The sequence below is a fragment of the Fopius arisanus genome, unplaced genomic scaffold, assembly GCF_000806365.1.
Source record: "Fopius arisanus strain USDA-PBARC FA_bdor unplaced genomic scaffold, ASM80636v1 scaffold00048, whole genome shotgun sequence".
NCBI classification, from domain to species: domain Eukaryota; kingdom Metazoa; phylum Arthropoda; class Insecta; order Hymenoptera; family Braconidae; genus Fopius; species Fopius arisanus.
In genome coordinates, this window is record NW_011887787.1 from 841,461 (window position 1) to 853,991 (window position 12,531).

Below are 12,531 nucleotides of genomic sequence, written 5' to 3' on the forward strand. Positions count from 1 at the left end.
GAAGATTTAACAAGTCTGGCGTGCGCAGTAGAGCGTCAGTGCGTCGTGGAAGCTCGAGAGTGGAAGAGCTGTTTCTAACCCTCAGAAATTTCTCCAACTCACATCAACACAGATCCAGTAATTTTTAATCACTCATTACGCCCTAAACTTGCAACTATGACTGAAGAACGAAAGGAGGTGCGAGTGTGGTGCGACGGATGGTACGTTTCAATGACACATATCCATATTTTCACTTCATTATTCGATTTATTCACAATAAAAACATTCACGTGGGTTTGACGTACTGCAACTAGAAATTTACACCGGCAGTTAATGAGAATTCAATCGATCGAATCGGGAACATTGCACCGGAAAAATAAAGAGCGATTTTTTGACATGTCATGGTATCGGTTAAAAGAGCATCAGAATAAATGATAATTGGGTAAACGTCAGAAATTTCAGAGCTGTGAATTGATGAATGGAGAAATTAATGGATCGCGATTAATCGGGTTCACTGAATTTTGTGATGACCCTGGGAGGGGTGAAATTATTTTGATGGAATTTTTGGTGTAGGGCAGGTAATCATGAGGATCTGATTTTTGTTTTAGTTATGATATGGTGCATTTTGGACATGCCAATTCCCTACGACAAGCCAAGGCCTTGGGTAATTATTTGGTTGTTGGTGTTCACACGGATGAGGAAATATCGAAGCATAAAGGACCGCCAGTTTTTACCCAGGAGGAGAGGTAAATTGTGTGAATGGAAGGAGTTGATTGGTGATTGAGGGGACGTGTGGAAAATACCCACATATGATAGTACTATCGAGTGAGGAAATCCTGGATCCTTGACCCTCATTTCCGCGTCTATCTTATTAACTATAGACCTGTGAACACCCACAGGGGGACTCCACGATAATCAATAATGTGGAGTATATGCTGGTCTGTTTGAATCGCCAGTTGGAAGGAATTTTTAGTGGCGAGGACGTGGGTGAATTAGTCATTTGATTCTATCGATCGCTGACGCAATGTTTTGGTGCCTGCATAATAAGGGAATTTTCATAGATTTACAATTAATTAACATTTTTGTGGCATTTCCTGTCGAATTCCGGTATTCCTGTCCCCTTCAGGCTTCACAAAATGGAGTTTCAATGGATTATTCTGACGGAATTGAATAATTTAATTTCAACGTTTCACCTAATAAGCACTTTGAATGCATGAACACGATCATACAGCAAGCAGAATTTAATAGCTTGTGATAATTTCAGTCTGTTGAAAAAAAACGATAAATTCGAAAAAGAAAAATCGTTCGGAAACGAATAGCTGCATAGCGACAGTAATAATATTTGTTGGTAAAAATACAATTGTGTAGCTTCGTTTTTTCTTAAGGCAGGGAACGAATGAGTATTACAGAAAGATAAAAAGCTGTGGAAATATAGGAGCGGTTGTGGTGATCGGCTTTTCTTTAATTATCAGTCCCACGTGGTAGCGTGTATCAATTTCACACTGGGGAATTGCATAACGTTAAGGACAAAGTGCTGCGGTTGTATTTGTTGTTGTCGATGGATTCAATATTCCAATGATTTTGGTGTTTGAAACAGGTACAAAATGGTGAGGGGAATAAAATGGGTGGACGAGGTGGTGGAAGGGGCTCCCTACGTCACTACCTTGGAGACACTGGACAAGTACAATTGTGATTTTTGTGTGCATGGGGATGACATCACGAGAACTGCTGATGGGGTCGATACGTATCACCTGGTCAAGGAAGCTGGGAGATACAGGTGAATTGAAATAACTAATGAAATTATTCAAATTACCAGTGAGAGAAGTCATTTAATTCCTTCCCATTGTAAAAAATCATCTTCTGCATAAATATTAGATATCACTTGATCCCAGAGTCAAGGAAATTTTTTTTATCTAAATTCTGGTGCAATAAAAAGTTTAAAAACGCGAAAATTTAAGCATTTATGAATTATTCACGGTAAATCGATGTGCAGGGATAATTTGAAATTGGATTTGTTCAACTGATTATATAAAAATTGATAAAATTCTAGGGAAGTTCAGAGAACGGCGGGTGTTTCTACGACGGATTTGGTGGGGCGAATGCTTTTGATGACTCGTCAGCACTTCAGGCGAGGAGAGAGTGAATATAGTGTGGACAGAGAACCAAGTAAAAGCATGGGACAGGATAAAACAGCGAGATCTCCGTGGACGGGATGTTCGCAGTTTCTTCCAACGACCCAGAAGATTATTCAATTCAGCGACGGTAAGAGCCCCCAGCCTGGCGACAGAATCATCTACGTGGCTGGAGCTTTCGATCTTTTTCACGTGGGGCACTTGGACTTCCTGGAGGTTGCCAAGAAAGAGGGGGATTATTTAATTGTTGGCCTACACACCGATCCCGCTGTCAATAGATACAAATACGGAAATTACCCTATTATGAATTTGCATGAGAGAGTACTCAGTGTACTTGCCTGCAAGGTGATAAATATTTATTTTATTCTGCTTATTGATATACTGATTATTATTCTACGGAGATATTCTTAAATAGTTTTTCTTCTGTTTAGTACGTTAATGAAGTAGTTATTGGAGCTCCATACGAAGTAACCAAAGATCTGATGGAACATTTTAACGTATCGATCGTCTGTCATGGACAAACACCAATACCCACCTGTGAAGATGGTGCTGATCCCTATGCCGAGCCTAAACGACAGCATAAATTCAAAATACTTGACAGTGGTAACGACATGACCACTGAAAAAATCGTGGAGAGGATCATTTTGCACAGGTAGGACAGTCAAATGGCTGATTCTTAAATTGAGAGATGCAAAAGAGTTTAATCTATTTATAAATTGTCCATAAATACCTCAATTCGGTTTTTTTTGCATCTCTGGAGTGTCGTTGGGTCCACAAAAATAATGTAATTGTTAACATGCGAAACACTTTGTGCACTTATTATTCTTTATTTATTATTTCGCCGTTGTTTTTTGGAGCCACAACACTTATTTATTTATTTAAAAACGTTTAAAAATCATGCAAATTGTATGCATCATTTTTTCATTACCTCTCCTTAGGTCTGAGGAGCTTTATGCAATAATTAAGAGCTTGACCATCCGATAATGCATCCGATCATTTTTTTTTTGTAATACCGTTTTTTTTTATTTGCTCGAGAGACTTCTTTCTATGTTCGGAATAAATAGCACATTATTCTCTTCATTTTTGTGTTTAATGACTAATTTATCAATCACACCATCAAATATACATTTTTTTGTCATTTTCTTTTTCTATTTCAATTGCCACAGTTGGAGATGATACTTTATAGAGCATGCAATGGAATAAAAAATTTTTATAGACTAATTAACATCTTCAATTTGAATTTTTTACGATCCATCATTATTCTTTGATGTATAACCGTTGTCTCGTTTATCCAATGTAGACTAAAAAAATCCAGTGATATTACGTGTTTATTCAGCGTTTGAATTGCAGGTTGGAATTCGAGGATAGAAATTTAAAGAAGGAGAAAAAAGAGTTGGCAGTTTACGAAGCCTACGTCAACTCGAAAAAAAAGGGGACACCAGAGTGCATATAAGGCATTTTTGTAAAATTCTCACTTTATTTTATTTTAATCTCATAGACAGGAGTAATCATCTCAAAATTCATTCTAAATACCTTGTGTCGCCTGAGAGATTACTAGGAAATTTTTTTTCCTTATTTATTGACAATGAAATTCGATCTGCAACGTTTCTTTCGAGTAATCAAATAAAAATTGACCCAAACAAGACTTAATAATTGTATTACATAAATTAATGAATAAATTCAATGGACAAACTTGAGAGATATTCTTTTCAAATCTGTGAAAATTCATTTTTATGAGATTAACAAGTACCAAAGAAAACAAAGCGTTTTATTAGTCACAACTTTACTCAATACTGTTCTACTGAATTGGTCAATAAATAATAAATTATTCATTAAATACTTGGGAAATCAATATTGATTATGTGAAATAAAAATTTTAACTGTGCACTTGAACTCTTTGTACGATTCTGCGAAAGTTCAACGAGTTTCGTATTGTAGAGATTAAGTAATACTTCTATTTGGTACATTACACTGTCACTTACATTTAATATAATCAACCTTCGACAATTCTCACGTGCGTGAAACATTCTAGAGTATCTTAATGGCCTCCAGACACGAATGCTTGACCGTGAAAACCGTCGATAAAATTTCCTGATTGCACACCACAGGAAAATCATCAAAACGTGCAATTATCCTCTCAAAGTCGCTCTATCCTTAGCCTGTGAATTTTCCAACTAAATTGTACGATAGAAATTGGAGAGAATCCCCAGTCTGATGCAAACTAAATTTTCCAACTATTAATAGTTCTTTAAACTTCTTTTTCCTATAAATAAATTATTAATTTATCTACGAACCGGCGGTTAATACAAAAAAATACAATTCCAAATGTAATCGACCTTGAATTTCTTCGCAGCTTTTAATAATCTTCTAATTTATTGCAAGGGTAGAGCCACTTTTGTCTCGATAAAACGATTTTATAGGAATGTCCGCGAATTTCCATTTTTTCTGTTCGTGTGCAAACAATAAATACGAAAAGTGATATTTACAAAGTAAGATATTGACCTTCAACCAGCCCCATCCTAATTTTAGAGTTTCCTTAGCTTTCTGGAATGAAGGAAAGTATAAATAATGAACGAAAGAACGAATTTATCGCTCAGTAATCCCCTTCAGGTCGCGTCATAGCATTGCTCTCATTGAGATGTGGAAATAAAATCATTTGGTGATAAAAATTAATCCTACTCTGACTTGTGAACGATGGGAAATGAAGCAGAAGGAAGTGGGAAAAATTTTACTCCATTGGGCAATTTGAAAAAAAAAAACACCTTTTTGCCCGACTGCTCTTCAGGGGAAGAAGGAATATTCTCTAGGGATTAAATACCGAGGATTATTGCACCGTTGATCGACCTGTGTATCCAGGTGCTGGTTCACAGTATTTCCTCGCCCTGTCTCTCACCAGATCATCGATTGTTTTATTTTGGGGAACACTTGATGCCAGACTATGGAGACGTGTGGCCAGATAACACATGATAAAGGCTGAGACCACGAGAAGTATTCCAAGGCCAGTGGCAATGTACAGAAAATTTCCACAACTGCCCTCGAAACCCATTGCCACTTTATCGTAGAGATCTGGAGCGATAAAACGATTTTTATTTGAGTATTAAACTCTTGACGTGAATCGAAATCAATATTTTTATTAATTTTCGAATTATTTCGAAAACTGGCGATTTAAGGTGAAAACGCTAAAGAAGTTTTTTGTAGCTGATTAAATTTTAGATTAAAAAGGTATTTTGGTATTTTGTTATAAAGTCACAAGTTTTTAAGATTAATCGATGTTTAAGGATGTTTTACGTTTTTTCCGTTGAAATTCACGTTTTTTATTCATTTTTCTAGCAAATTATTTATGGAATTGATATGAAAAAACTAAGTTTTTGCATTTTGTAATGCATGACTCACGGAATTTTTCTGTTTTCTCTAAATTGTTGAAAAAAATCACAAAACCGTAGGAAAAAACGTATGAAAATTAAACCACCACCACGAAAGTTCGTAAGTCATTAAAAATAATTTTTTCATGTTAATCCCATAAATAATTTACCAGAAAACTGAGAAAAAAAGGTGAATTTCGGCTAAACAAGCGTCGAACATCCTTAAGAAGAATAAAATTCGTTTCATCTCGATTAGCGACTTCGCCCCGCTGTTAAGAATTACGTATACAGAAAACATTTTTAGTTACAGGAAATGCTCTTGATGACGTGAGAACTTACCACCTGGCATCATCACGGTGTACTCAATATTCTCTTTGATCTTCGTGAATTGCGTCGTATCATTGTACGTCTTCAAGGAGCTCTCCACCTTCGGTATTCCATTTTCGTTGGTCTCCTCGATGATCCCAGCAGCTCTTCTCCTCCTACCATGACCAGAAGGTTCAAACAGATCCAGACAGAAGTCCTAAATCCCCAGAGAAACACAGAGATAAATTCACGAAAATGTTCCACTGTTCGATTGATCCAACTGAAGTTCTTTAATTTGCAATAGAAATTACTCTCCCTCTACCCTCCCAGGATACAGATTAACACGTTTTTTTTATTTAAAAAAAATAAACAACCGAGGAACTCACTGGCTGGCAGTCATGCGGTTCCATGCAGGCTTTGATCTGGGAATGGATCCAGAGCGTTGACCTCTCCCTCATGGAACTCAGTAAAAAAGCCTCGAAGTCAAGAAAAACTTCATTTTTTCTCTCTCGATACCTCGCGGGTTGGTGTGGAATAATCGAGGCAAAATCTCGGTTTCTACAGCCCTCCTTAACGAGTACAACACTTCCAGGTGCATGTGGCTGGTCAGGATCAGGACTAACAGTGACTTCAAGCAGTTTAATGTACCCCCAAGCACTCTCGGGACTTATTCGCGCACGTAATTGCAGCTTCGTGCCAATGGGAACAGCTTGGTCCACAGCCTCCGATCCTAGGGCATTCTCTGTGCTATTTCCGGTTGCCTCTCTGTACAATGCAACTTCGTACTCGAGTCTACCTGGGGTTTCTTCAACTACTCCTGAGACACGAGCGCCGTGGGGACTGCAATAATGATTAAACCTTCAAAGATTATCACTTTACTGCTCCAAGCAACGAATTATTATCATGCGAAAATCTCGATTCAATTGGTCTTTTGCATGAAGTCCACGAGTTACATTTAATTGTACGGAAATATGAGGTCTTCCATAGAATAGAAAAGGTTTCTTGTGCGCGCTTCCTGTTTCGGTCTCTTCATGATTTCGATTAGAATTATCTCTTTTTATTATTTTTCAAATGAAACTAGAACTCTTCACGCCTCGAACAGGATAACTTAACGTTCTACACCCATATGCAGCCAAAATTATCGTTTTATCGATTAATTAATTAATTATCAACTAAAAGGATTCTTCTCAAGTATAATTCACTTTCGGCGGAACATTAAAACCAAACTTGTCCACCCATATATACCCTTTCGGGCTTTTACATTTCCCATCCCCAGTTCCCTCTGTATCGCAATTACGCCGAGGGCCGAAGGGAAAACCTCATGGGAAAAAACCTTGGTCAGGTACAGTCGTCTTTTTCGAGACTAGCGCTCGTATGATGAAACCTGTGCAAGTTAGAGCGAATTCTATCTCTAAAAAACCCCTGGCATTTCCCCGACTGGGAATCGAATTGTGCCAACCCACGAATCTCATGTGCCAACTCCCTACGCTCTAATCGCACGGCCACCGCACGTCGATAATTACTTAATTATCATTTTTCTGCTTTAAAAACTTGAATTTCGACTATATATAGGCGTAGAAAATCTTTAAACCTCATTATCTCAATTAGAAATTGATCTTTTCGACTTTGAAAAAAAGTGTCTTGGTTGAGGAGCGGTGCAGATTGAATGAGTTCTTTCTATGGTGTTTATTATTAATGAGAGGCAATTTCATTATTTCAGGATGATTTTATCTGGGAAGGGGTCTGAATAATTTTCGTCCATAAATTATCGTGGGATAATTGGTTTTTTGTACTCATCTTCTGTTTACGATGTGAAAAATTGATGAATTCGTCAGTTTCGCTTGAATAATTTGTGCTCATTGTATATTGCCTTATAATTATATTTACCCATCAAGTAATTTACCGATTCAGTCAGAAACTCTTGAAATTTAACTTCAGGAAAAGTTTCCTCATTGATCATTCCCTCCATTGTTATTAAAAAAGGGTCTTATTCTGAATATAAAAAAATTAAGACTCCATTTAATACATCATCATGATACCCAGGGTCAATTTAAGGCCCGGATGGACTGTCTGGAAAAGATAATTTACTCCAAAATTGGGACTTCTAATTACTCCGTCAATTAATCGTTTTTTCCGATAATTGTTAGCTAGCGGCCTAGTTGTTGACAACCGCTAGAACGCTAGCTAACAATTATTTTAAAAAACGATCAATTGCCAAAGTAATTAGAAATCCGAATTTCGGAGTAAATTATCTGTTCTAGATAATCCACCCGAGCCTTAAATTGCTGAGTCAATTTATGTGGCTTCAATTCAAAGCGAATTCAATTTTCTAAAGACATTGTTTTTTAAGTTCTTAACTTAAAATTTTAATAATTTAGCGAATTTTCAATTAAGAAAATTCTCTTTGGGTTCAAAATTTGCGGAATTTTATCAGGAATACTGATAATACACAGGTAATAACAAGCTTTCAATTTTAATGGCGGCTTATTATGAAGAATGTCACAGAAGTTCAATTAATTTGAGAATTATGACAGAAAAATGACAACCGATTTTGTAATGCAATAATGACTTACAAAGTTCCAGCGAAACCAGCAGCTTTGTGCCTTAACAAAGTGGGCTCTGGAGGTCTGCACATGAGGATCAATTCCTGATCAGCAAGCATCACGACTCCAGGAAACGCTGGGAACCATATCCTCAGGTGAATAAATCCCTGTAATCGAGCGATCATACAATACCGGTAATAATTGTCCATTCAAATTAGTTTTAATCATTAGACGAAATATTTGACTTCAAGAAGATGAAGAAAGAGTTTTACGTTTCTTTTGAGAACTCCGCAGCGCGCGAAATCGGTAACTTTGAGGAAATAATGGTCCTCTTGAGGATCTGATGGCTCCGGACGTATTTGACAATGAATATCGGTCAATGGATCGGCTGCTCTGTCATCCGCGAATAAAGGCGAGCCTTTGAACCCGATCGGGCGTTTTATTTTCGCTGTCAGAAGATCGGTGATCGCTGTTGATGCGCTGCATTGGATATTCGATACCTCATAGTCCTGCGCTAGTGTCCCTAATATCTAATCAGACGTATCAAGGATTTTAGGTGACATGAACAAAGGATCAGCTGGAGGTTATTTATTTCCCAATGACACGGCCACTTCTCCCTCAAAAAATCGTTGTTGGGGAATTCCCGAGGGAAGCGGTAAACCGATTCGAACCGATTTTCACTATTTTCAATTGAAATCTCGAGATCTAAGGTAGATAGCGAAAATATTGTAAGAATATTTTTTGTAGAACTCATTGAGAGCTACAAAAAAGGTTATTATAGAAATTTTGATATCTCCTTCAGTTATGGAAATATATTTCGGATTACCGCTTCTATTTTTGAAATCGATTTTTATATGATTCTAGGGAAGATCATGATCTTTCGGATTGAAAGTGATATTCGAGTAAAATTAATGATAGAATTGGCCACTGATTTTCACTGAACAATCTCAATTATTTTGCAGCACTAATGAAACATCACAAACCGTGCAGAATCCAGCAAGGAGCAACCGCCACATGTTCCTGAATGATTTGTATGGAGTATATTTGGAATTTTGTTCAAATTGAAAAATAAAATTGCAAAAATCATCCACCGGCTTTCGATGACTCGATCAATGAGAATAATGATGTAATTTTGAGGAAGGCTCGCGATGGACTGATGGTAACGACAAACACCGTGAAGACAAGTCGAATCCCTCTGGGGCCTGAGGTGTTCCTGGTGGAGGGAAGAGAACCGGAGGAAAACCATCCGGTGAGTACTGTTAATGCATGCCCAGTGCTTCGGTTAACAACCATTCTTCTGGCTATCGTACGCATTTGTCCCATCTCCAGATGTGATTCCTCGCTGAAGACATTTTCATTTCAAAACTCTGTCACCAGGTTTTGGAATTGCGAAACAAACGGGAACATTCTGGGCGGAGGAAGTCTAAACAGAAGGTCAAAAAACCGGTACAATTCCGGCATTTCACCAATAATAATAGCCGAGAGGAATCATTGTATATTGTTGGAAAAATAAACGGTTGATAATACATATTTTTGTAGAAAAACCGGTAACATTGTCGTACCCCATTATAATTTCAAATAAAACTGCAACTAAATCGTTTTACCGAGTTATTACCGATATCTTTACATTTTTCAATTTTTCCTTTACAAATTTATTTAAAACGGCTGATAAAATTATTATATTATTATGTGCCAGTGTTTATCATAAATCTGTTCTTCAATACTTTTTTCCGGACAGATAATACCGATATTTTGCAGTGCGGCCACTGCTGAGAGTGCAATATTTATTATACATTTAAAAAAATTATGTACACATGTAAAATTGCTTTACATACAAGCGAAAAGTATACGAAAACGATTCCAAAACGATTGAATAATAAAATATTTCATAGATCATGAAATAATTCATGAAATGATTAAATATTTGTCCAAAAAAAAAATGCGTTACATAATTTTTCCCGTAATCCGTCGTTTCAAGAGGAACTAATAAAAGCGTGGAATTCTCCAGTGGTATTTTAAAAAAATTTCATAAAAATGAAATTGAAAAGGAGACTAGAGGAATGCCGTGCAATTTCATAAAAATTCTGCATTTGAAATGTTTGTTTTGATTTTCTCATTAAGATTGTACACCTGTGATGCATAAAGTACAAAAGGAATAGGCCCATGCATAAAATTCACGGCATTACGGTCCAAGGGCTACAAGTGCAGAAATCACAGTGCGGAGAAACGTTAAATTGCGATTCAGATATAAGAAAAAAAGCGAACCAACGGCGTAATAAAAATACATTTAAAAAAATGCGCGAATCAGTTAAGCGGTTACTGACTCTTCAACACCAATTTTATCTCAAATTTTTTATTCTGGGTCAATGTCATTCGGCAAACGCGTTATTCGAATTTGCCTGTGAAAGAGAATAATTTTTTTTCAGTAAAAAAAACGAGTTTGCGGATCGCTAAATCGGTATCTTACTAAATTAATGGTGCCATGCGAACCGGGACCTCGTCACTGATTCGCTCGGTGGATTCGAGGGATTATTGCGTCGATCGTTCAACCGTTGACTCAATTATACGTCTTTCGGAGATTTTTCGGAATTAATGAAGATTTGGGAAATGGAGGGGAACGGGATATTGATGCGCAACGCAAATGCAGGTGTTTTAGGGGCGTCTGGCTATCAATCATTTTTTTTATCGTCGGGAAATGTTAAACTTCAAAAAAAAAAATTGAAATTTCATGGACAATTGACTTGTAATTTTGAAGGGAGGGTTTTGAATCTTGATTTTTTAGAGCATCAGGAATTCTCATGTTCAGATGAAAATTTAAAGAATTTGCTCAGCCTTCGAGAACAGGAGACTTGAACTCTGGAACTGATTTCCATTTTCAAAGAAAACAAACGTTGGAAACAAATGGGAGATTGTTAGGAATTTTAATAAATAAAGGTGGATGGGATTATTTTTATGGAAACAATTCTGATTGATTATCAATATTTCTGAATGAATCAACAGAAGAATTTAACGGGAAGAAAAAAATAAGCAAGAGCTTGGAAATAGAGACGTGCGGAAAAGTGTGTTTACCTCATTCTCTCAGTGTTTTTTGTGAATTTAATTTTTTATCTTAATTATCCTGTTTTCTTATATTCTTCCCTTCTGGTCTTGCAATTCCGTATAGGGTAATTAATTTTTTTTTTTACAGTTAAGTGTAATAAAATTCTGGAAAACTAAAATGTTGAGTAATGGATTCTTACAATAATTTTCTCGTCTTCCATTGATCCCAAGTCCCTCCTATAAGGGAATAAAAAATAGTTCAAGACATAAAAATAAGGAAAAATAAAATGAATCCTCAAGTTCTTACAGCAAGTAGCAACAAATTTCGTGAAAAATAGAAATAAAAAAAAATAAAAAATCTATTGTAATCCTCTCGTCATCGACTGGCATTTCTTCATATTCGTCACGTACTCCACGCACATTAGGAATCCATAACTCCCACGGGCCGTTATAAATAAACTAAATAGTGCAAAAAATTTTGCAAAGAAAAATGGGAAAAACGGTGGATCAATGACCCCATATGCCTGAGCCAATGTAAATCACCTCCGTTATGTTATTCCGAACATAAAAAATTCGTAATATACAGACTCAATGCAACTATCGACGCGTCTCGCCCCCAGTCATGGACGTTGGGTTCCTGAGGCATGGATTTACTGTTAACCAAAGGATAGACCATGATCAGACCCATTCCATAGTAATATAATTTTTTTTACGGATACATATTGCTTAATCCCTACACACAACTTTTTTTTATTCACCCCCTTTCCGCGAATCTCATGCTTTTATTCCGCGGAATTTACGCTCATACGCATGTCTTTTTACTTATCCGGGTTTATGTGGTTTGTTTGCATGCACGAAAGCTAGATTAACGATATAATTGTCCGTTACTGGTTGGCGCGTGCTGGCCAACGTCTAGAGCCACTTGTCATGGCCCATGAACAGCGAAAACATTTTTTTTTCTCTCCCAAATATCTATTTTTTTGGAATTATCTGTTAATTGTACTTGTTAAATGATCAATTCCGAAAAGTTGTGATTCACTTGGAAATTTCTTGAATATTTCGCGTTATTGCACGGAGTGGAAAGTTTAATGGAAATTACGGAAGTTTTTTGGACTCTTTTGGTGACACACCAAAAAATTTATTGAACGTTCCAGATTTTTCTCTTATATA

At 36.6% G+C, this 12,531-nt stretch overlaps 2 protein-coding genes and 1 long non-coding RNA gene across 4 annotated transcripts; 2 read left to right on the plus strand and 1 right to left on the minus strand.

Annotated features, from left to right (window-relative positions):
- Positions 1 to 14: 14 nt before the first annotated feature.
- Pect (phosphoethanolamine cytidylyltransferase) lies at positions 15 to 3,808 on the plus strand. 2 transcript variants are annotated; one of them, XM_011306576.1, is made up of 6 exons: positions 15 to 200; positions 588 to 725; positions 1,577 to 1,756; positions 2,030 to 2,456; positions 2,543 to 2,763; positions 3,462 to 3,808. In XM_011306576.1, the coding sequence occupies exons 1-6, from the start codon at positions 157 to 159 to the stop codon at positions 3,562 to 3,564; spliced, it is 1,113 nt and encodes a 370-aa protein (XP_011304878.1). In that variant the 5' UTR covers positions 15 to 156; the 3' UTR covers positions 3,565 to 3,808. The 2 variants fall into 2 exon arrangements, with proteins under 2 accessions (XP_011304878.1, XP_011304879.1); XM_011306577.1 differs by lacking the exons at positions 15 to 200; positions 588 to 725 and adding an exon at positions 942 to 1,027.
- LOC105267609 (uncharacterized) lies at positions 3,661 to 9,381 on the minus strand. Its single transcript, XM_011306575.1, has 6 exons — positions 9,306 to 9,381; positions 8,595 to 8,852; positions 8,353 to 8,489; positions 6,166 to 6,619; positions 5,813 to 5,996; positions 3,661 to 5,177 (listed from the first exon to the last, which is right to left on the minus strand). The coding sequence occupies exons 1-6, from the start codon at positions 9,336 to 9,338 to the stop codon at positions 4,936 to 4,938; spliced, it is 1,308 nt and encodes a 435-aa protein (XP_011304877.1). The 5' UTR covers positions 9,339 to 9,381; the 3' UTR covers positions 3,661 to 4,935.
- On the plus strand, positions 8,398 to 9,796 carry LOC105267608 (uncharacterized). Its single transcript, XR_892268.1, has 3 exons — positions 8,398 to 8,477; positions 9,285 to 9,571; positions 9,700 to 9,796. It is a non-coding gene; the product is annotated as an uncharacterized lncRNA (long non-coding RNA).
- The last annotated feature ends 2,735 nt before the right edge of the window (positions 9,797 to 12,531 follow it).